Consider the following 25,335-nt stretch of genomic DNA (forward strand, 5'->3'; position numbering starts at 1 on the left):
TTGTCATCCAAATCTGTCCTGTGCTTAGGAACTTGCCCAGCAGTTATTACTACCTTCATCTTCTTATTCTGTAACTCTAAACTTATTCTTTCTTCCACTTCCCTGACACATAAACACATATTGAGGAAAATAATCAGAGTTATGCGGTTATATCATGCCTCAGAGATTTTAGTATTCTGTATACTTAACTTCACATGCCATGTTGTCTATGTCCAACTAGCAAGGAAATACTCGTATAACTTGGGCTATAAGAAGCCTGTCAACTTATACATTGTCTGGTCTGTATTTTCTGGTGAACACATTTATCAATCCAATTTATGGTATTTTGCACTTTTCATATGAATATGCTATGTGGAAAAATTATATACACACAAACATGTTTTACAAATAGACACAAAGTTCCTGGAAATATTTCCATACAGTATTATCCTGCAATAGTTAAGCATGTAACTTTGAAGACATAAATGAGTATTGATACTTTAAACTGCATTCATATGATCATATGGAAAAAGAATGTATATCCAATCTAGTTATAACCAGATTTCAATACGTTTTAAAGGCTATTATTTTTCCTATCACTGTTTTTTTCCCTTCAAAACTTTCAGCCTCAGCAGTGGGTATTTCAAAAACAAAGGTCTTAACAAATTCTTACTAAAATGTTTTAAAATCTTTACAGTTTGCCTTTTGATTCTTTTGCCATTTACACTGAACCCAATAGGAAGCTATCGTTCTTATTTTACGTGATTTACAAATAAACGTAATGCAGAATTGAACAGTGAACAGCCTTTTATTCTTAGTGTTCAATAATTCAGTCTTTTAAAGAACATTGACATTAAGAACAATTTTTGCATTAAGACTGTATTTGTAATGGCTAAAGAAAATTCCTAAGCATCTCATTTGCTAAACGTATTCGAATTTTTGTGAGTACCATAAATTACCTCTTTCTGTCTAAAGCCTGTGAGAAAAAGTAGCATTAAGAAAGATGTCCATTGTTTTTCCTGTTTACAGTTTTCATATATTTTCATTGTATACATATATAATAGGTTTAATTATTCCACGAACATAATTAGTGTAAAATAATACAATAACTTGAAAAGAAAAAATGATTTTCCTAAAGATAATATGGCAAAAATATTTTTGCAGGTACCTTTTGGTTTATAATCCTACAGAACAGGAGCGGTTCTCAGTGGTTTCAATCTATGTGAGTTCACCCAAAATTAAAGTATTATCTCCTTCGGGAAAACCTGTTATGGTCCAGGTTAGTGGAGTATGGGATGGCACAACTACAGTATCACATGAAGCATATCAGGTATGTCACTTGAAATAAAAAGTGTAAGTTATACTGATTTGCACTTAGATATGTACTATAGCTTCACATTAGAGGAGAAAATAAAATAAAGAAAACTAGACTTCAGATACATTAATCTTGTATCAATTTTATAAAGAAGATTCTGTGTAAGAGAGGGAAGGAATATTAAATCATTTCTGTCTTCATTTAGGTCTAAGAAATAGCATCAACTTTCTAAACTTCATTACTTTTCGTGATATTAGCAAAGCTTAATACTGGATTAAGTGTTTCAATAATGAGCCTCGTTTTGGGGAATTTATTATTTGGTATCATTTAAAATTGCTTTGGGTTGAAACTTAGAGTATATGTGTTTAAATAGAATTCTTCCCCTCCCCCCCCCAACTTTTCTACAAGTGCATTGATCTCTGTATCCTGTTTACATTTCTGTTTATCCATGTTTGAGTCAAAGTGGATATGTCGAAATATTTGTTTGAAAGTTGTTGAAAATTGTTTGCATAGCAGCTGCTGTGTATACATGTTAAAATACTTTGCTGCTTTATCCTCATTAATTTAAATGGCAATTAGACATCACAGGGATGTTATAGCCATTTCACTGCATTTCTGTGGGGGATGTATGTCCTTGAATTCGATGCCCTGGTTACAAGGAGAGCCCTGAGGCCAATTTTGAAGTGTTTCAAGCGATGATTTTTATAGCTTTTCATTTTTAATAAATAGTCTTTATTACGAGGATTTTTCCGTTACCCCAAAATAACAACAATATCACAGATTCAAATCTTAGTCTCTAAAAGCTTCACAGAGCAGTGGAATGAAAACTCCCATCCTTTGGAAGCCTGTTTTTATAGTGTGCTTTGTATCAGGCCATACTATTAAATGTATTTTGCTTAAAGGAAACTGTTTTTATTAAAAACAGACTTGAGCTCCTCCTTATGCAAGAAGGATCAAAGACTCAAGCCAAGGAAATAGGGCCCCTTTCTTATTAAGTAAGTGGCTCAGATATGAAGAGCTCTTCTTTTAAAAAAAAAAAAAAAAAAGTCTACAGTGGTGGTAATAGTACTATCATTCCAACAAACAAAAAATGTTTTTTTCCAAAATATGCAATGCTCTCTGTTGGAGGGAGTGTTGTGAGAGAAGTGCACATTTACGCATTGTGTGAAAGTGAGTATCACAGAACTATTGAACTAACGTATTAGAACACATTTTTTTTAAAAATAACATATGATGTACATTTTAAGAATCCATTGTTAGTCTTCTTTGTTTACCATTTTAATGAATTAGCTTTTTGGAGTACACAGCCTTAATATCATAACTTCTGTTATGAGAGGTTCAGAAGAGAGAAAAACACTCCCCTTACTCCTTCTTGATAGGAAAAGAAAAGGGGGTGGGGGGCGGGGAATGATTGTAGTGGAGAAGTCAACACAGCAATTTCATACCTAGCAGAGCAGACAAAGAAATATACTTATAGTAATATATGAATATAATAGTATATTAGTGTGCTAAGAATACATTTTTTAAAAATACTTGTTGTTGAAAGAAATGTTGATAGTAGTCGTTACATTCTTAGAAGATCTCATACTGGCAGGGTATACGTAATATACAGCTGAATCGTAAGAAAATAGGGACACTTTAAACTTACAAGAATGTTAAACTGGAAGGCTAAAATTTGTATGCTATAGGACTTAAACACATTAGTTTGGATTGTTGGGTTATTGTAGACATAGATTTTGATTCATAAATACTGTATTTCAGAATTAGGATTGTTAAAAATTCTGTAAATAAGTTATTTAAAATAATTTCAATTGTAAATGAACAACATTATCACACTATTCCTTAGTGTAAGGAAGTTTAAGGAATGTCACAAATATAGTGGTAATGGTATCTAGTAGCAAAAAGCAAAATTGAAAAGTTTAAGAGTTCCAGTGTGGCTCCTCTGTCTGATCTTCACCTCAGATAGAAAAAGCTCTGGGAAATGTGGACTTCAAAGAATAATGTAGAGGTGAAATTCAGGTACAGTCAGATCTATCATCTGCTATCCTGAAGTGAAAGAAAAAGCATAGTTTCTACCACTCTATTGACTAAGGGGGCGGGGGGTGTTTGGCTATAAAAACATTATCAGAGAAGGACCTGAGATGACATTTGAGTTAAGTAGACCTTCAGATCCAAGACTTGAGCTGTAGGGTCTTGGATCCCTAGTCCTCTGGGTCTGGACTCTGATGTAGTCTCCATTTCTCTATTCTCAAGCCTGATCCTTGCCTTGGAGCCAATGCCTGCTTTTGGTTCTGTCTGATAATTCTGGGAAATTTCAACCCGTACTGCATCATAGAGATTCTTCTCAATCTTCATGTGCCTGTAGTTCTGTTCTACTGTGAATGTCTCACTGAGATTTGTCAAAAAAAACAAACAAACAAACAATGTTACATGGAACTCTGTTCAGATGTTTATTTAACATTACTCTTTTGATCTGGAAGCCAGGTTGAGTTCCCATTTCAGAATCATTTTCCTACAATGTATATTCTTTTCAGCCCTCTTCTAATGGGCTAATTACTGCTAATAAATCTCAAGCGTGAGGCTCTGCAGTGGCTGTTCTAGAGGGAGAAAGGAAAGTTTACATACGGAGCTTTGGGCACATTGTTTCTGGAGATCCACCCAGAAATATTTCTCTGCTGTGAAGAGCTTTATATGGCTTCTAAGGCCTGGTCTACACTATGAGTTTGTCAAATTTAGCAGCATTAAATCCGAATTAACCCTGCACCCGTCCACACAATGAAGCCATTTTTTCGACATAAAGGGCTCTTAAAACCGATTTCTGTACTCCTCTCCAATGAGGGGATTAGCACTGAAATCGACATCGCAGTTTCGAATTTGGGTTAGTGTGGACGCAATTTGAAGGTATTGGCCTCCAGGAGCTATCCCACAGTGCACCATTGTGACCATTCTGGACAGCATTCTGAACTCGGATGCACTAGCCAGGTGTACAGGAAAAGCCCCGGGAACTTTTGAATCTCATTTCCTGTTTGGCCAGGCAAGCTCATGAACACAGGTGACCATGCAGTCCCAGAATCGAAAAAGAGCTCCAGCATGGACGGAACAGGAGGTACTGGATCTGATGGCTGTATGGGGAGAGGAATCCGTACTATCAGAACTATGTTCCAAAAGACGAAATGCCAAAACGTTTCAAAAAATCTGAGGCCATGAGGGACAGAGGCTACATCAGGGACGCAACACAGTGCCGCGTGAAATTTAAGGAGCTCAGACAAGCATACCAGAAAACCAGAGAATCAAACAGACGCTCCTGGACAGAGCCCCAGACATGCCGCTTGTATGCTGAGCTGCATGCAATTCTAGGGGGGGCCGCCACCACTACCCCACCCCTGTCTGTGGTCTCCGAGGATGGGGTACTCTCCACCATGCCTGAGGATTTTGCAGAAGGGGAAGATGAGGAGGACAACGAGCTTGGGGAGAGCACACAGCACATCATTTTCCCCGAAAGCCAGGATCTTTTTATCACCCTAACTGAAATACCCTCCCAACCCAACAAAGCCGGAAAAGGGACCTCTGGTGAGTGTATCTTTTTAAATATAATACATGTTGTTATAAAAACAAGCATTTTTTAATGATTAAGTAGCCCTGAGGACTTGGGATGCATTCGTGGCCAGTACTGCTACTGGAAAAATCTGTTAACGTGTCTGGGGATGGAACGGAAATCTTTCAGGAATATCTCCATGAAGCTCTCCTGAAGGTACTCTAAAAGCCTTTGCAGAAGGTTTCTGGGGAGAGCAGCCTTATTTCATCCTCCATGGTAGGACACTTCACCACGCCATGCTAGTAGCAAGTAATCTGGTATCATTGTATGACAAAGCCTGGCAGCATATGGTCCCGGTGTTTGTTGGCATTCAAGCAACATCCATTCTTTATCTCTCTGTGTTATCCTCAGGAGAGTGATATCGTTCATGGTAACCTGATTGAAATAGGGGAATTTGATTAAGGTGGCCGTTCCTACTGGGCTGTTTGCCTGTGGCTGAAAATAAATCCTCCCCACAGTTAGCCACACAGTGGGAGGGGGGGCCATTGGTGCTGAGCTGTTCGCGTTTTGCTAGCAGGGATCTTCCCTGATACCAGCCAGGTGGTGGGGGGAGGGGAAAAGGCGATCATCCCAGAGAATTGGTTGATGGGAGAGGGTTAGTTTGGTTTCTGCTGCTGCACGTTAACAGGAAAACTGCAGCATTAAATGGCCAACTCAACGGGCTTTGCTTGGTATGGAAAAGGAGGGGGCTGCTGTTTTGAAGGTTGCAGAAGCCGAAAGACTATGGCTTACCTTGGCCACCCGCAAGCCGAATTCCTTTGCCCGGCCCTGCATGTGTGATCTCTAACACCAAAGCCGCAGGCACTCAATATAAGATGCAAAATTCGACCTTGTACCAAAATCACATGTGCCATGTGATGTGAATAGTGTTGTTCACTGTGAAAGAGTATAGCCATTGTTCTGTAAAATGTATCTTTTTAAATACTTCACTCCCCTTTTTTCCTCCAGCAGCTGCAAATGTTTCAAGCCTCCATCCCAGAGGCTATCTCAGATAAGGCGGCGAAAAAAACAAACGTGCGATGACATGTTCTCTGAGCTCATGCAGTTGTCCGGCACTGACAGAGCTGTGTGGAGGGACACAATAGCAGAGTACAGGACGGTGGCTGATGAACGTGAGAAGAGGTGGCGGCAGGAAGATCAGAGGAGGCATGAGGAAACGCTGGGGATACTGCAGGATCAAACGGACATGCTCCAGCGTCTGGTGGAGGTTCATGAATGGCAGCAGGATCACAGACTACTGTTGCAGCCCCTGCTTAACTGCCCTCTCTCCTCCCCAAGTTCCATTGCCTCCTCACCCAGATGCCCAAGAACGCGGGGTGGGAGGCTCCGGGCACCCAACCACTCCACCCCAGTGGACAGCCCAAGCAACAGAAGGTTGGCATTGAACAAGTTTTAAAGTGGCCTTTTCCTTCCCTCCTACCCTCCTCCCACACCCCACCTGGGCTAGCTTGTGAGTTATCTCCCTATTTTTATAATCAATTAATAAAGAAAACATGTTTTTTAAACGATAGTGACTTTATTTCCTTTGCAAGCAAGCTGTGATCGAAGGCGGGAGGGCGGGTAGCTTACAGGGAATTAGAGTCAACCAAGGGGGTTGGTTTTCATCAAGGAGGAACAAACAGAACTGTCACGCTACCCTGGCCAGTCATGAAACTATTTTTCAAAGGTTCTCTGATGCGCACCGCTTCCTGCTGTGCTCTTCTAACCGCCCTGGTGTCTGGCTGTGCGTATTCAGTGACCAGGCGATTTGCATCAACCTCCCACCCTGCCATAAACGTCTCCTCCTTACTGTCACAGAGATTGTGGAGCACACAACAAGCAACAATAACAATGGGAATATTGGTTTCGCTGAGGTCTGAGCGAGTCAGTAAACTGCACCAGCGACCCTTTAAACGTCCAAATGCACACACTACCACCATTCTGCACTTGCTCAGCCTATAGTTGAACAGCTCCTGACTACTGTCCAGGGCATTAAGGGGTAGGCTGGGTCCCCAAGGATAACTGTTGGCATTTCAACATCCCCAACAGTTATTTTCTGGTCTGGGAAGTAAATCTCTTCCTGCAGCAGTTTAAACAGAACAGAGTTCCTGAAGACGCGAGCGTCTTGAACCTTTCCCGGCCATCACACATTGATGGTGGTGAAACGTCCCTTGTGATCCACCAGTGCTTGCAGCACTATTGAAAAGTACCCCTTGCGGTTTATGTACTGGCTGCCCTTGTAGTCCGGTCCAAAAATAGGGATATGCGTTCTGTCTATAGCCCCACCACAGTTAGGGAATCCCATTGCAGGAAAGACATCTACTATGACCTGCAGATTTCCCAGAGTCACTACCTTTGATAGCAGCAGCTCAGTGATTGCGTTGGCTACTTGCATCACAGCAACCCCCACAGTAGATTTGCCCACTCCAAATTGATTCCCGACTGACTGGTAGCTGTCTGGCGTTGCAAGCTTCCACAGGGCTATTGCCACTCGCTTGTGAACTGTGAGGGCTGCTCTCATCTTGGTATTCTTGTGCTTCAGGGCAGGGGAAAACAAGTCACAAAGTTCCACGAAAGTGCCCTTACGCATACAAAAGTTTTGGAGCCACTGGGAATCATCCCAGACCCGCAACGCTATGCGCTCCCACCAGTCTGTGCTTGTTTCCCCGGCCTAGAATCAGCGTTCCATGGCATGAGCCTGCCCCATTAACACCATGATCTCCAAATTGCAGGGGAATGCGGTTTTAGAGAAAAGTGTGTTCATGTCCTCATCACTGTGCTGCCGTCTCCTCCTTGCCTTGTTTTTCAGGTGCTGGTTCTACATACACTGCACGATAAATGCATGAGGTCTTTACAATGGTCATAACTGCTATGGTGAGCTGAACGGGCTCCATGCTTGCTGTACTGTGGCGTCTGCTCCTTCTCGGGCAATCCAGGGAAAAGGGCACGAAACAATTGTTTGCCGTTGCTCTGACGGACGGAGGGGCGACTGACAACATGGCTTACGGGGTTGGCTTACAGAGAATTAAAATCAACAAAGGGGGTGGGTTTGCGAGAAACAGAATGGCCCCCTCAAGGATAGAACTAAAACTGGGTTTAGCAGGCCGTTGATTTCACGGAGGGAGGGAGGAAAAAATGAATACAAAACAAATCTGATCTATTTCTTGTTTTGATCTACTTCATCTATCTTTATACATCTTGCTGGCAGCAGACTGTGCAGTACAACCGCTAGCCATCGTCATCACCTGTGTGCTCGGCAGAAGACGGTGCAGTATGACTGCTGGCCGTTGTCTTCTGCTGGCTGCAGATTAAAAGACAGTGCACTGCCGGTAGGACTGAATCTCCATGAGACGAAACTTAAAAGGGAAATGACCTGGCTGAGTCACTCCCATGTTTGCCCAGGCACGCCTGACCTTATCGAGGTTGGTTAAAAGAGCACCCTGGACTACGTCGATGACTGCTACCAGTCATACTGCACTGTCTGCTGCCAAAAGGCAATAAACTGTTGCTGTGTAACAATGCAGTACTGTGTCTGCCAGCACCCAGGAGACATACGGTGACGGTTAGCTGAGTGGGCTCCATGCTTGCCGTGGTATGGTCTGCACAGGTAACTCAAGAAAAAAGGCGCAAAACGATTGTCTTCCCTTGCTTTCACAGAGGGAGGGAGGGAACGGGGACCTGACGATATGTACCCAGAACCACCCGCAACAGTGTTTTAGCCCCATCAGGCACTGGGATTTCTACCCAGAATTCAAATGGGCGGCGGAGACTGCAGGAACTGTGGGATAGCTACCCACAGTGTTAACACTCTGGAAGTTGATGGTTGCCTCGGTACTGTGGACACACTCCGCCGACTACATGCACTTAGAGCATTTGTGTGGGGACACACACAATTGACTGTATAAAAATGCTTTCTACAAAAACGACTTCTATAAATTCAACCTAATTTCATAGTGTAGACAAGGCCTAAGTAAGCAGCAAAGAATCAATGGCAGTTTGGGCCACATTCCATTATATCCTCCTGTTCAGATCCATAATGATATGTTAATGTTGTGCTCCAACATTCTCCGCTTTCTAGAATATTTCTGACCTGTGGCACCAATTTTATGCTCATCTCCTTAATGTGTGGCAATATGCTCAACTCAAGATTACAGATCATATTTCTTTATAGCAAATTTTAACTGTTGTTCATCTTTGTAAACAATGATCATGCCCTTCTGAAATATTGCTAATCAGATGAATAGCAGCAACGTTTTTATTTGTGATGAAATATTAGAACATTTGACTTAATAATTTGAAATACTCTTAATAATCATCTAATATTAATTTGCATTCTTGGAAATTGGGCAAAAATCAATTCTGTGTAACTATTGAGATGAATAGAAATTCAGCAGGCATGAATTTGGTGCAGTATGTTCAGAAATTTATTTTAATGATAACAATACATTTTTAATATGTTTTCTTCTTGCTCCAACAGATCTCTTTCATGGTGCACCTACCGCCTTTGGGTCTGGGAGTTTATCAGCTTTTGGAGGTTCTGAGTTCAGAAATGGTCTTGGCTGATTATAATATATATACTAGTGGAGGAAATAATGTGCAGGTGAACCCAGATGAGGTTTTCAAGATCAAGGAGATGCAAAATTCTGCGGATGATATTACTTTAGAGAACTCCTATATGAAACTATGGTTTTCTGGGATCTCAGGGCTTCTGAAGGTATGTTGGCTCACAATATGAAATATTGTATTTCTTATTCATAAGAATATTGATGCATAAAAGATTCTGATGCGTAAAAACTAAATGTGTCACCCTCTCAAATTGTGATTATTTATCTTTAGAAAATTAACACAAAAGAAGATGGCAAAAATCATCAAATAAAGGTGGAGTTTGCGTGGTATGGAACTACAAGTAACAGAGATAAGAGCGGGGCTTATCTCTTCTTACCAGATGGAGAGGCCAAGGTAATAGTACTCATATTATATTTGTAATAAAGGCTTTCCATCCTGAAAGATCCCAGAACACTTTGCAAACTACGTCTAGAAGCAGTGGTTGACCCACCATTGAAATATAGCTACATCTGTTGTGAAGCACTGTGTTCAAATTATGCATGTTGGAATTTTAACAGGGGACACTGACAATCCTGGCAGAAAGTGCCATGAGATTTTCAATGACCACAAATGGCCAAGACCTCATTTTCGTGTCTTACGTTAACTGCACCAGCGACCCTGCATTGCAGATATTCATTCATTTTTTCCAGCTTTTCTTTCTCCCTATTTCTCTTTTCCCCCTTTAGTCTGAGTTTGGATATACTAAATTTATACATGGAATAATAGAGTGAATATGCTAAACTTTTTTAAGACTGTAAGCTCTTTGTGGGATGGGCTGTTGTTATGATGTGTTTATACAGTGCCTAGCATGATGCAGCCCAACTTTCATTGAGATGTTCAGCGCTACTGCAACATAAATGATGATGATAAACATAAAAAGAAGAGCAAGTGGCTGTCTAATTTAGCCATCATCTACTACAAACAGGCATTATTTTTGTTCAGCAATTATTTTTAAAAATCACGTACTCTTTTCAGTTAACTTATGTTTAGTTTCAACTTCCTTGGAAATTCAGAAACTTGCAGTGTATCTGTACTTGTTACCATGTATATTCATATTAGTGAAACAGTTTTATAAAGGTAAATGATAGCATGCACCTTAATATTTCTCTTCATTCTTCCAGTCCCAGTTTTCCCTCAGAGGAACTTTAATTGCTGATGTAGGGTCAGATTGAAGCCCTTCCTGTGTGTTCGCACAAGGAAGAAAGGGCATATAACATGTTTATAGTCCCTTGTACTGGCCAGCCATACTGTGAGTGGAGCAACTTTTGTAGTCTTGCTGCTTCCCACCACCTTAGCTTTGGGGGTATATAGGGCTCACACAGGATATATCTCACCCTCCCCTCCACTTCCACTACAGAAGAAAGGACGGAGGAACTGAAAGGCAGACTGTGACTGAGTCATAGTCAGTTTTCTGGGGACCTGAACCAACATGCTGCCTCGTACACAGGGCTCCTGGTAAAGCCATCAATGAACTGTAAACAATTTATCAGTCAGGTTGACATAATTACACATCTCAGTATTCTTAAGAGCCCCAGTGGAAATATGGACAGATTGCTGAGGATGAGTACAAAAGAGTAGCACAAGCATGTAGGGACAAAATCAGAAAGCTAAGGCACAAAAATGAGTTATACTGAGCAAAGGAGGTAATAAGAAGAGGTTTTTAAAAATATATTAGGAGCAAGAGAAAGATAAAGGAAAATGGAGGCCCTCCACTTAACAGGGAAGGAGAGCTAATAACATATGACAAAAAAGGGGGCTGAGGAGTTTAATGACTATTTTGCTTCAGTCTTCTCGAAAAAGGTAAATTGTGACCCAATATTTTAACACAATCAATATTAACAACGGGGGTAGGAATGCAACCCAACATAGGGAAAGAACAAGTTAAAGAATATTTAGATAAGCTAGATGTATTCAAGTTGGGAATACAGGCAGGGCCTGATGAAATTTATCGTAGGGTACTTATGGAACTAGCTGAAGCAATCTTGGAACAGTTAGCAATTATCTTTCAGAATTCCTGGAGGAAGGGTGAGGTTCCAGAGGACTGGAGAAGGGCAAGCATACTACCTCTCTTTAAAAGGGGGAGCAAAGAGGCCCTAGAGAATTTTAGACCAATCAGCCTAACTTCAATACCTGAAAAGATACTGGAGCAAATTATTGAACAATAAGCTTGTTAGCACCTAGAGGATAATAGAGTCAAAAGTAATAGCCAGCATGGAGTTGTCAAGAACAAGTCATGCCAAACCAATTTAATTTCATTCTTTGACAGGAAACTCTTCTGATGCCAGATATTTCTTTCCAAGAACTCCTGATTTTGAAAGACAATTAGTACAGGACTTTACAGGAGCTACAATAGTTATTAACCTGGGTCAGGAACCCTTATCAGGTAGAGATGCCACAACCTTGCACTGTGAACCAGCTGCTGAAGAAAGTGTGGCAAAAACCTCACATTGCTATCCCAACCTTCAAGACAGTGAGGAAAAAATATATTCTCCCCAAGGATGTATGGTGTCTCAGCTCCCTATGGGAGCTTGGGGGTAGGTGGAGACAGAGCCATAACTAGAGGGAAGGTTAAACACAATTATGGTACTGCCTTCCCAAAAATTAAGCGGTGGTGCTGATAATGAATTGAGCAAAAAGTTTACCAGTTCATGACGGCTACATTTCACATTGTGAACTGTGAGCCATAGGTCAGGTGGAACTATGGAAAAAGGCCTCCACCCTGGATGCTTAAAGTCTGTGAGAGTGTAGACCTGGCCTGGCTTCAGGTTTGGGCAACATTTTCAGGTGAGACAATGAAAGAATCTTTGCCCCAAGTTTGGAAGCCTGTTGGTCTGCTTTCTGTTCTATCAAAAGACCTTGGTCTCAATAGTAATAGCATTTTTACCTCAGTGTTGTATGTACGAAGGACCTTAAGAGACTCAGTATCCTAAAAAATTGTCCTCTTTAAAATGGACAGCTAGGCAACCGTTTTTTACATAAACATGGAGGGAGACACCAGGTTGTGCTCCCTATTTTGAGAAACAGTGCAGGTGTGGGAATATTGTGTGTCCTACAAGATGAGCCTTGTCACCATGTGTCTGACGGGGTTGGGGGGGGAAACACAATCACAGATAGGGCTGAGCTGAGCTGAAACAGATCTTCACAAATGGTCTCTGAATTACAAACTGGCAGATCAGATTTTCCTCTACTACAAGACACCATCAGTGGATCTTGTCATAAATCACCCGAACAAAAATCTCTGCTTCTCATCATGGTACCAAAAAGATCATAGTTAACGTGACACTCTGTAAAGAGGCTGTTACATGGCTTTATACTAAACTCTGTTGTTGTAAATGTACTGCCAAATTTCAGAAGAGACAATGGTTTGAAGATAGTAGCTCTTATTGCTCTAGACAAGTGTGGTTCTTTACTTCGTTGCAAATGGCCATAGCCAGTATGATTCATGTTGTTGAGTCTGGTCTTAGATCATCAGTCAGAACCACAATATCTGCTTCGTCACAATATGGGAATCTTCTCCCAAAGAGCTTGCCTTCTGATATAGAGATCCATGTGCATGGTGTATTTGAGCAGGTGTTTCTTGACTTCTGAGGTGCTAAAAGCACATTTAGCAGAAAGACATACAAGTCCAAGTGGAAAAATCTTTTAGTGCAGTGCAAACAAACCCCATTACTTGCCTCATACACAAACTACTTAACTATCCTCTTCACCTGCCTGGGTCTAATTTAGAGTAACAGCATCCAGATACATTTGACAGTACTCGTGGTTTATTGTGAACTGATTGAAGGTAGACCAGTGTCTTTTCAGCAACTTGTCATCCAATTTGTGCACCATTAAGAAAGCCCTTTGTGGTATGGGATGTTAATGTCCTGACAAAGCTGATGAACTGCTCATTTTGAACTGCTCTGTTCCTGTGATAGCTAGGAGGGGAAGTATCAATCTGATGAGCCAGAGGACTACTTTCTGAAGTTGAAACAGATTATAGTATTTGGTTGCAAGAGCTCCTAGCAAAATTGGATGGCAAAAAGACACACCAAAAAAGTCTTTGTGCCATCTAACTCTACTCTGAGTTCTCAATATAAAATATGGTCTGTTTCAACTTCAAAAAGTAGTCCTTTGGCTCATCAGACTTACTTTCCCTCATGGCAATCAAGAGATGGGGAAAAGTTGTCTGAGAAGTGAGAAGTGCGGCTGAAAACCAGCTCCTGTGACAGCCTCAGGGACAAGTTTCCCCCATTTTCTACTTCCAAGAGGAGGGAAGGGGACTTGTCCCTGAATCTGTCTCAAGAGACAGTCATCCTTTTTTCTTGGACAAATTCCTTGAGCACCCAGCATAGAAAATCTTAGTCAGAAAAGTACAGATGATTCATTGGTTGGAGTCATTGCTGGAGATCAATGAGTTTGAGATCTGCTACTACTAATAGCCTTTCATGCACAGGAGCTCCTCCTCTGCTGACCCACTCAAACAACTCAGAGAATATTAACTGGGCAGTCAGAAGGAGGAATTTGGCTCCTATCCTCAGCCTTCCTACCAGTAGTCCCAGTCTCACAAACCCACTCTGGATCAGCAAACCAGGGCTAGGAGTTGGCAGTTTGAAAGGCAGTTGTGCTCCTGAGACAGCTTCAGCTCCTGGACCTAGTGGTCCTCCTGGGATGGGGCAAAGCTGAGCTAGTACTAAAGCTTTGTCAGGAGTGCAGTTAATGGTTCAGCTAAGTTTGTTGTGCAGGGATCGGCAGTCTTTGGCACAAGGCCAATCAGGGAAATCCGCTGGTGGGCCAGTTGTTTACCTGCAGTATCCGCAGGTTCAGCCAATCGCAGCTCCCACTGGCCGTGGTTCGCCATTCCAGGCTAATGGGGGCTGTGGGAAGTGGCATGGACCGAGGAATTTGCTGGCTGCCACTTCCCTAATATTGAACCTAATATATATGTAATCATAGTAATATGTTACTTAACACTTACGTTACTCTCATCTCCGAAATGCTTCACAAATATTAAATCAGTAATTCTCACAACATACCCGTGAGGTATGTAATGAAGATTATCCTCATTTTAAGACAGAGTAGGGTTAAGAAAATTTCCCAAGACCACAAAGAAAGTCAATGTAAAAGTAGGGATTATATATTCCCAGATCCCAGTCTTGTGTTCAGATTACCAGACCTACACTCATCTACTATAGATGAAAACTTATTTTTGGAGGGGGTTTTAAATTGGGATTTAAACCTATTTAATAACTGATATGTTGTGCTTCAGAGTAGCAGCCGTGTTAGTCTGTATTCGTGAAAAGAAAAGGAGTACTAGTGGCACCTTAGAGACTAACCAATTTATTTGAGCATAAGCTTTTGTGAGCTACAGCTCACTTCATCGGATGCATGCAGTGGAAAATACAGTGAGGAGATTTATATACACACAGAACATGAAAAAATGGGTGTTATCATACACATTGTAAGGAGAGTGATCACTTAAGATAAGTTATTACCAGCAAGAGGGTGGGGGAGTGGGGAGAAAACCTTTTGTAGTGATAATCAAGGTGGGCCATTGACAGCAGTTGACAAGAACATCTGAAGAACAGTGGGCTGGGGGGGGGAGGGGGAGATAAACATGGGGAAATAGTTTTACTTTGTGTAATGACACATCCACTCCCAGTCTCTATTCAAGCCTAAGTTAATTGTATCCAGTTTGCAAATTAATTCCAATTCAGCAGTCTCTCGTTGGAGTCTGTTTTTGAAATCTTTTTGTTGTAATATTGCAACCTTTAGGTCTGTAATAGAGTGACCAGAGAGATTGAAGTGTTCTCCGACTGGTTTATGAACGTTATACTTCTTGACATCTGACTTGTGTCCATTTATTCTTTTACATAGAGACTGTCCAGTTTGACCAGTGTACATGGCAGAGGGGCATTGCTGGCACATGATAGCATATATCACATTGGTAGATGTGCAGGTGAACGAGCCTCTGATAGTGTGGCTGATGTGATTAGGCCCTATGATGGTGTCCCCTGAATAGATATGTGGACGCAGTTGGCAACGGGCTTTGTTGCAAGGATAGGTTCCTGGGTTAGTGGTTCTTTTGTGTGATATGTGGTTGCTGGTGAGTATTTGCTTCAAGTTGGGGGACTGTCTGTAGGCAAGGACTGGCCTGTCTCCCAAGATTTGTGAGAGTGATGGGTCATCCTTTAGGATAGGTTGTAGATCCTTGATGATGTATTGGAGAGGTTTTAGTTGGGGGCTGAAGGTGATGGCTAGTGGCGTTCTGTTATTTTCTTTGTTAGGCCTGTCCTGTAGTAGGTGACTTCTGGGAACTCTTCTGGCTCTATCAATCTGTTTCTTCTCTTCTGCAGGTGGGTATTGTAGTTGTAAGAATGCTTGATAGAGATCTTGTAGGTGTTTGTCTCTGCCTGAGGGGTTGGAGCAAATGCGGATGTAGTGTAGAGCTTGGCTGTAGACAATGGATCGTGTGGTGTGGTCAGGGTGAAAGCTGGAGGCATGTAGGTAGGAATAGCGTTCAGTAGGTTTCTGGTATAGGGTGGTGTGTATGTGACCATCGCTTATTAACACTGTAGTGTCCAGGAAGTGGATCTCTTGTGTGGACTGGACCAGGCTGAGGTTGATGGTGGGATGGAAATAGTTGAAATCATGGTGGAATTCCTCAAGGGCTTCTTTTCCATCGGTCCAGATGCTGAAGATGTCATCAGTGTAGCGCAAGTAGAGTAGGGGCATTAGGGAACGAGAGCTGAGGAAGCGTTGTTCTAAGTCAGCCATAAAAATGTTGGCATACTGTGGGGCCATGCGGGTACCCATAGCAGTGCTGCTGATTTGAAGGTATACATTGTCCCCAAATGTAAAATAGTTATGGGTGAGGACAAAGTCACAAATTTCAGCCACCAGGTTTGCCATGACATTATCGGGGATACTGTTCCTGACGGCTTGTAGTCCATCTTTGTGTGGAATGTTGGTGTAGAGGGCTTCTACATCCATAGTGGCCAGAATGGTGTTTTCAGAAAGGTCACCGATGGATTGTAGTTTCCTCAGGAAGTCAGTGGTGTCTCAAAGATAGCTGGGAGTGCTGGTAGCGTAGGGCCTGAGGAGAGAGTCTACATAGCCAGACAATCCTGCTGTCAGGGTGCCAATGCCTAAGATGATGGGGCGTCCAGGATTTCCAGATTTATGGATCTTGGGTAGCAGATAGAATGCCCCAGGTCGGGGTTCCAGGGGGGTGTGTGTGCGGATTTGTTCTTGTGCTTTTTCAGGGAGTTTCTTGAGCAAATGCTGTAGTTTCTTTTGGTAACCCTCAGTGGGATCAGAGGGTAATGGCTTGTAGAAAGTGGTGTTGGAGAGCTGCTTAGCAGCCTCTTGTTCATATTCTGACCTATTCATGATGACGACAGCACCTCCTTTGTCAGTCTTTTTGATTATGATGTCAGAGTTGTTTCTGAGGCTGTGGATGGCATTGTGCTCTGCACGGCTGAGGTTATGAGGCAAGTGATGCTGCTTTTCCACAATTTCAGCACGGGCATGTTGGAAGCACTCTATGTAGAAGTCCAGTCTGTTGTTTTGACCCTCAGGAGGAGTCCACCTAGAATCCTTCTTTTTGTAGTGTTGGTAGGAAGGTCTCTGTGGATTAGTATGTTGTTCAGAGGTGTGTTGGAAATATTCCTTGAGTCGGAGACGTCAAAAATAGGATTCTAGGTCACCACAGAACTGTATCATGTTCTTGTGGGTGGAGGGGCACAAGGAGAGGCCCCGAGATAGGACAGATTCTTCTGCTGGGCTAAGAGTATAGTTGGATAGATTGACAATATTGCTGGGTGGGTTAAGGGAACCATTACTGTGGCCTCTTGTGGCATGTAGTAGTTTAGATAGTTTAGTGTCCTTTTTCTTTTGTAGAGAAGCAAAGTGTGTATTGTAAATGGCTTGTCTAGTTTTTGTAAAGTCCAGCCACGAGGAAGTTTGTGTGGAAGGTTGGTTTTTTATGAGAGTATCCAGTTTTGAGAGCTCATTCTTAATCTTTCCCTGTTTGCTCGTAGAGGATGTTGATCAGGTGGTTCCGCAGTTTCTTTGAGAGCGTGTGGCACAAGCTGTCAGCATAGTCTGTATGGTATGTAGATTGTAATGCATTTTTTACCTTCAGTCCTTTTGGTATGATGTCCATCTGTTTGCATTTGGAAAGGAAGATGTCTGTCTGTATCTGTACGAGTTTTTTCATGAAGTTGATAGATTTCCACTCCATACAGCTAAATGCAGTGCCTTGCATAATGACAGGTTTCAGAGTAGCAGCCGTGTTCGTCTGTATTCGCAAAAAGAAAAGGAGTACTAGTGACACCTTAGAGACTAACCAATTTATTGAGCATAAGCTTTCGTGAGCTACAGCTCACTTCATCGGATGCATTCAGTGGAAAATACAGTGAGGAGATTTATATACACACAGAACATGAAAAAATGGTTGTTATCATACACATTGTAAGGAGAGTGATCACTTAAGATGAGCTATTACCGGATTTTTTTATGCTGCAAACAGTTTTCATGCCATTGTTTTAACTTTGTTTTTGCAGCCTTATGTTTTCACGGATCCACCTACGATAAGAGTTACTCATGGAAATATTTTCTCAGAAGTTACTTGTTTTTTCCATCATCTGACACACACAGTGCGACTCTATAAAGTTCAGGGTAAGAGGTTTTAAAACTGCAGTTATATATGTCTTTGTATTTTCTTGATAATTTTGTTTAGTTTTGGCCTTACGTAGGCTTTCCAGTGCTTACATAACTTATGATTAGTACAGTGCTGGTTTAGGAATTGCCTTCTGATTGCAGCATTCACTAAGTTTAAGGACAAATGCTTTATTCTTGAGTCTTGCAGCAGTCACTCAACTAAAGGCAGACTTAAATGCAACAGATTTTCCTGGTGGAGGACTCCCTCAACATTGGGAAATCCTCTTATGGTGTAGGGCTGCCACAGTGGTTCCTACACCACTCAACACCCAGTACAGGTGGCATTCCTGGGTTAACGGATGTAGCAGTGGTGTGGCTGGGGATTTCTGTTGCTCTGGCACTGTGCGGCTGTTGTAGATTAGAGTGGCCTTGAGGCTGCACCTGTGCTGAGGACCAAGGCATTGTAAAACCAGCCCCAGGAATGAGAAGTGTAAATGGCTCCTTTGTGTCTCCCTATATCCATCTCAGCTGTATGCAGCATTTAATGGGTACGCAATCCTGAATGGGGCCTTTGGCTACTATACTGTAGAAATAATAAATCGTTGGTAACGATCGCTAAAATGAGGGAGGGAGAATTGTAATATTTTGAGACCCTACTCCTGTTTTAAAGGCTTCAAATGATGGAGAATCCACTACATCCCTAGATAAATTGTTCCAAAGGTTTTATTACCGTCACTGTTAAACATCTGTATTTTATTTATAATGCGAATTTGTCTAGTTTCAGCTTCCAGTCATTGGATCTCAGTAGGCCTTTTTCTGCTAGATTAAACAAACCATCTGCTGTCAGAAATCTCTTCTGTATTGTGATATACCAGGATACAATCCAGACTACTGAGCAGCTGTCACCCTGCCCTGCAACCTCAGATGTCTTACAATGCCTTGCTGAAATATCTTCCACCTGGGCCACTCACAAACAGCCTTCCAGCATGCAAAGTCTGTGTGTAACTGCAGCCTGCCTGCCACACTTGGGTTACACTCTGGCTCTCACCAGCCTGGGTTATACTGCAGGGTGACCCCAACACACCCCTAGTCTTAGATTTTCCTTCAGAAATGTATGTCCTATACTTTCTTGGACAGTACAAAATATTTTAGGTTCATTATTCCTTAAAGGGAATATGCCATTTTATTATCTCAGATAGTTCTTCTGACACTTCTGTTTAAACACCCTGGATTAGATAACACAGTAAAACAAGTTTATTAACTACAAAGAGAGAGAAATTTTAAGTGAGTACAAGTAATGAAATATAAAAGTCAGAAATGGTTACAAGGAAAATAAGGATAAAACTTTTACTAATGCCTAACTTAAACTAATCAGATTCAAGCAAAGCTTCTCACCACGTGCTTTCAGCAGTGTTACTGACCAAACTCAGTAGAGTCAGGACCCCTCCCCCAGAGTCCATAATGCTTCCTTTGTCAGTTCAGGTGCAGTGGATGTGATGGGCAGGGAGAGTGAGAGGTGCGTTGGGGTGTGTGTTCCTCCTTTTTATAGTTTCAGTCCCCCTTTTGAAAAACATTTCCAGCTGGGAACGAGGAGACAGAGTCAATATGGAAGGATGTTCTTGCTGGCTTTTTCTCAATTGTTTGAGCTTTCTTTGTTTCCCTCCCTACTTGATGATTCTGTTTACTGCTTAAATGCAAATAAAGGCACACACACATTCCTTTGTCTAGGAGAGATCTGTTTGCTTACTTCTGTTTGGGCAGTGCCGTGGAGTTTGGAACATATGTTAATAACATCATATAGGAAAATCTTATAACTTTACATACAATGTTGCCATACATATTTTGCTAGGACAATACTGATCAGAAAAATGAGTTTCCAAGGCATACTTTGTTACAAAGATTTATTACAATACAGTGTAGGTTGTGGATACAGGGGCATACTCGGTCCCACCTATGTAAGTACTTGCAGACTCTGATCAAGGCACCTCTAAATCTTCTCTGGGATAAACTACATAGCTTTAGTCTCTCACTATGTGCTTTCAAAACCTTGAATCATTCTTGGATCTTCTCTGATCCCTTTCCAGTTTTTCCCCTATCCTTTTTTAAGTGGGGACACATATTCCATAATAGTTTCACTAGTGCAGTATTAGAGGTAATACCACTTCTCTACTCCTCCTCAATTTTGCATCCATGGATTGCATCCACCCTGTACAGTATTGCACAGGAAGCTCATGTTCAACTGGTTACCTACCATGACCTTAAATTCTTTTCAATGTCACTGAATTCCAGGATTCAGGCATGCATATTGTAAGTGCGTGACCTACATTCTTTGTTTTTTATGTATGACCTCACAATTGGCTTTGTTAAAACACACAATGGCATCTTACCAAGTAGTCCAGATTGGTCTTTACACCTGACCTGTCCCCATCATTACTTGCCACTCAAGTTGGATCTGAAACCTGTTAATTAGTTGTGATTTGGGAATACAAATGATGAACTATATCCACTATAAAAATTTTAAACTGTGTGAACCTCATGGTTTATAAGTAGGAATAGAGCTTGGGACCACCTGCTCCAAATGGCCATGTAAAGGGCAGTTCAAATGGTTTAAGTGAAACCGGGCCTTGCTCCCCTTTCTTTAACCTTTTGCTCTTTTCTTCCGTTTTGGGGCCCTAGCCTGCTCTGTAACTGTTCCCGTCACTAGACCTAAATTAAACTTATCTGCATTCCTGAGCTCCTTTTTCATTAGTTTTACCTGATACAGCTCTGAGTTTCACAGAGATATTATGGTCTCTTACCTGATTTACCTAAGTTTAGTTAGACTTTCTAGCGCAGTCATTCCAAACATAGCAATTCATTCATAAAGAGCATGGTGGGTGAATTCTTATGGTCAGCTGTGATTTCCGCCATGAATACCTACAAGTGCAAGAGTGGTGCTCAAAAATGCAAGCTGTAGCAGGCCCATGAAAAAGATGATCAGAAAAGTGTGAGTGGTCTACAAAATATCTTGAAATATTTGACCATATTGCTGGTAAACAGTCTGCAGACAGTTCTGTTACTTGCATTTCTTACCCTTCCTTAGCTAGTGAGGACGTTGATTTGGGTTTGTCAGGCGTGTTCCATTCTGGAGTATCTGATTCCAGCACAAAACTTGACATCGAATTGTTGGGTCCCAAAATCTGATTTTCAGCAGAATGTTGCCCATTGGTTACTAGCACAACTGTTACGGACGTGGACTCTGAAAGCAGTTTTTTTATTGGAAGCGTGGGGCAGAATTTTGACTTCAAGCGAGATCTGGCTGCTTGGCCACAAAAGTGACAGATTCTGTTTACCATTTTTTGGTAGAAAATGGTCCCAGAGTTAAATTAGAACGAGCCTGTTTGCTTAGTGAATTCAAATAAAGGCAAGTATTAAAATTGTGGTTCCTTGTCAAAATTTCTAATGGGAAGTTGCACCAGTGATTTTGGTTGATATGCAGTTTGACTCTTGCCTTCTTGTACTGTTTCATTTGTTTGCTTTTCCAGCCAAACTCCTCATCTTCCTTTGTGAACTTGTAAAACTGGGTTCACAAATTTTTTCCACTTTAGCAATGGATTATGCCTATGTGAATGTTCAAAGAACAGGTGGAGGCAATCGCTCGCTAGATGGAAATTGCAGAATGGTTGGTAAAGGGTTGCACAATTGACGAAGATATGCAAATCTGCTATCACGATACAATATTTTGCGGAGCTTAGGTGAGAGATTTAGTTTTGAGGGGTTCAGATGGGAAATTAGAAAGTTGTCATAATGGTAATTTTTGGTGATTATTTGAATTGCTTGCAGGGCATGGTAGCATGTTGTGAGATCGTATAGAAGCTATTAAGGGCAGTACTATAAAAAGCACGGTAGACCTTTTTTTGGACAGATTCAGGAAAGTTTAAATACTTCTCCATTGTATTTGCATTCCAAACTCTTCCAAATGGAACAAATGTCTCAGGTGCTAAGGTATACTGAAGTATCAAAAGATGGAGAAAAGGTTGATGACTGCTTTGTAGATTTCATTGATATTCACACCAAAACGGAAGGATATGCCAGGTTTAGAGATGCTGAAAAAAGACTGTTTAGATATGGCTAATTGGAGGGGACAAAACTATGACAAGGAGCTAACATGGCTCCAGCATACAAAGGTGTTCAGAATCAAATTCAGCAGATAAGTCAGTATGCATCTTTTGTCCCCTGCGCTGCTGACTCACTAAATCTTGTAGGTGAACCAGCTGTAATGTTTTTTCCACAAGTTACTCTAAATTTTGGAGTTGTTCAAAGATTGTATACCTTGTTTTCCTCTTCTACTAGTTGTTGAAATATGTTGGAAAACATATTAAATTACATTAGAAAGCCAAAGCATGACAAGATGGTCAACCAGGGTAGAGGTAATCCATTCAAAATTAAGTTGAGGATTTTCTTGATGCTTTGATGAGATCAAGGCTGTACACAATCTTACTGCAGAATTTAAGTCTGAAGCTTATAGCTTGCAAACAAACATTTCATAATTTTCTTTTCTTGTTTTGGCCGAGATGTGGTATACTATCATATAAAAAATTAACCCGTAAGCTCCATTTTGAAACTCCTCATAGGTCGTTATGTGTACCTAATTAACTTCTAAAATCTGGCCCTCATCCGTCCCCCCTCCATCGCCCAAAAGACATACTTTGTGTTCCCAGTCACATCAAAACAAAGTCTTCAAATTCTCTGCCCTTGGAAGCCCTATTTACTCGTATTAAAATGGTTCTGTACTTTCTCTTCACTCCTGTGATTGTAACAGAGTTGCCATAGGAGTGGTAAGAGACTAGCAACAGCACACCTACACCCAAAAGGAGCAGCAGTAGCAGGCACCAACAATTTAAGGTGGAGGAGCAGCATCAACTCCAGACAGTAAATGGCCCGGCCCTGTTCCAGAGCATTAGCTAGTGCTCAGGGGCAGGACCCAGCAATAACGTTGCACACTCCATTGCCTGCAGGAGGTGTGCTGACTTCTATACTGGTTTGGGCTATTAGTAATCTGCAGATATTAATAATCCACATAGTTTTTCTACTCCACATTAATGAAGCTTTCAAAATTATATGGCTAATCTGGTAGGTAGCAATGGTATAGAGAGTCTCTGCTATGCAATTCTATAATAGTGATACATGCTCTGGGTTCAAAGCTTACTCCTCTCTATCAGGGTAGACATTAGTGTGAAAGGAAAATTGATTGAGGGAAATTGGAACATTATTATGCTATGGGGCGAGCTCTATAGAACTTGGTTTTTATTTTTTAATAATCAGAAATTGTAAATGTACTTTTAAATTTAGGGTTGGAAGGCGAGTCTCTTGAGCTGTCCAATATTGTGGACATTAGAGGAGAATACAATCGTGAGATTGCAATGAGAATTTCATCTGACATAAACAGCCAAAACAGGTTTTACACTGACCTTAATGGATATCAGGTAATTACCATCTGTTAATTCTGAATATAGTAACTATGACAATTTAGAATCATCATGGCTTAATACTTGATTTTAATTGGTTTTTTTGTCTTATTTACTCAAGCAAATAATAGTTTAGTATGAGAATGTTAATTATTTTGAAAGTGGGCATTAGTTTAAATATATACTATTTTTTTTACATGACTTAGATGCACTTAAATGCTATGAATAGCTTTTCCAAGATTCAAGAATGTTTATTTTATGTCTGTTATGACAAATCAGCCTATCTTATATACAAAAACTGTGTTTAGTTATAACAATATGATGGTACTAATATATCCTTTGTTTATAGACTATTATTATTATTATTATTTTAATTTTGTGTGGTGCTGTAGACTTCTTAAAAAATAATCTCCTGTGCATGAATATTGAAGGAGGAGGAGATATTCTTAAAAATTAAGTATTTCATTTTTCATTGTTTTTGAGTGCCATCAGCATTCTGTGTGCTGCAGAATATGTAGATGACATAGATTTTGTCTCAAACTTCAGTCTACATAAGGTACTAAAGTAGATGTTCGTCATTGTGGAAGTTAACATGTTACAATTACTGGAGAGACTTTCAAAGAGAAATGTCTGTTCCATTTCAAGGAAATTTTAAGATTTAAATAACTTCTAAGGGTTTGTAATTTGGCATCTGCTCTGTCAGGAGGCCATGAAATTCTGCAGAATCTAAGAACCCAAACATTCCTTTTTCATTCTCCCCATCATTGATAAAGTGGTAGCATCCATGGCAAAGGGCATGATGTTTCCTGAGGAAGGTGCCTTCTTTTCAAAAAGCAAAACAACCAACTAACCCCAGCAAAGGACCAAACCCCTGCAAACAGGAAAGTAGAAGCCACCCTTAAAATGGACTTCAAAGCTACATCAGTTGTGTCAAGAATATTTCTGGCAAACACAAATTTTTCTCAGTCCACATTGTATTGACCTGAAAAATCTTTGTTTTGGTTCTCAGGGTCAAAGCATAAAAATAAATTGAACTAAAAGGTCACTAACAGACCGTCAGACACACTATTGATATGTTGTATTCCTTTCCTTTTCTGTCTTGTCTATTTAGATTTTTAAGATATTTGGAGCATGAATCTTACATGTTTGCACTGTGCCTAGCAGGCCCTGATCTTATCTGGGACCTCTAGCAGCTACTGTGATGCATATAAATTATACCATAATTGATTGGAACACAGTCAGCCATAGTATTGGTGATGCACCTGATGCAAAAGAATTCACGTCATTTTTCTTAGCTGTGTTGGCTCTGTGGTGTTTGCAGAAGTAAAAACTTTAGTTTCACTATTCTCAGCAGGTATAATTCTGAGTACATAGGGACCCAGATCTGTTGAGTAAGAAATTGCCATTTTATTTAATTATTTCAAAGTAGTACTGCTCTTAAATAAAAAATATAAAGTGAAGTTTTAAAGTAGTAAAGAATATTTAATAGTACTATACATTTATCTATACAGATGGCAAGAAATGTCTGTAGATTTCTATTAATTATATCCGTGCTAGAAATCCTAGGAATAACTTACACTACTTTGAGCTAATTCACAATCTACTTTCTAAAGAAGAAGAAAAAAAAAATCTCTCAAAAATACTGCTCCTTATCCTAAGAGCCATTACAATTCTTTATGCAAATTCCCTTGAAGAACCTTTCATTTTTTTTTAAAACTACTTTGAACTACAAGTATGTGTAAGTTACACCACTTCTGAAGTAATGTTGGCCA

At 40.8% G+C, this 25,335-nt stretch overlaps 1 protein-coding gene across 2 annotated transcripts in view; it reads left to right on the forward strand.

The window, feature by feature from the left end:
• MAN2A1 (mannosidase alpha class 2A member 1) overlaps positions 1-25,335 on the forward strand; it is a 207,821-nt gene that overhangs the window by 151,784 nt on the left and 30,702 nt on the right. For both annotated transcript variants that reach the window (XM_073344670.2, XM_073344671.1), the window contains 5 exons: positions 1,144-1,309; positions 9,346-9,582; positions 9,705-9,827; positions 18,020-18,134; positions 23,448-23,581. In XM_073344670.2, the coding sequence (XP_073200771.1) occupies positions 1,144-1,309; positions 9,346-9,582; positions 9,705-9,827; positions 18,020-18,134; positions 23,448-23,581 (775 nt within the window). The remainder of the gene's footprint in view (positions 1-1,143; positions 1,310-9,345; positions 9,583-9,704; positions 9,828-18,019; positions 18,135-23,447; positions 23,582-25,335) is intronic.

The sequence above is a fragment of the Lepidochelys kempii genome, chromosome 5, assembly GCF_965140285.1.
Source record: "Lepidochelys kempii isolate rLepKem1 chromosome 5, rLepKem1.hap1, whole genome shotgun sequence".
NCBI classification, from domain to species: Eukaryota; Metazoa; Chordata; order Testudines; family Cheloniidae; genus Lepidochelys; species Lepidochelys kempii.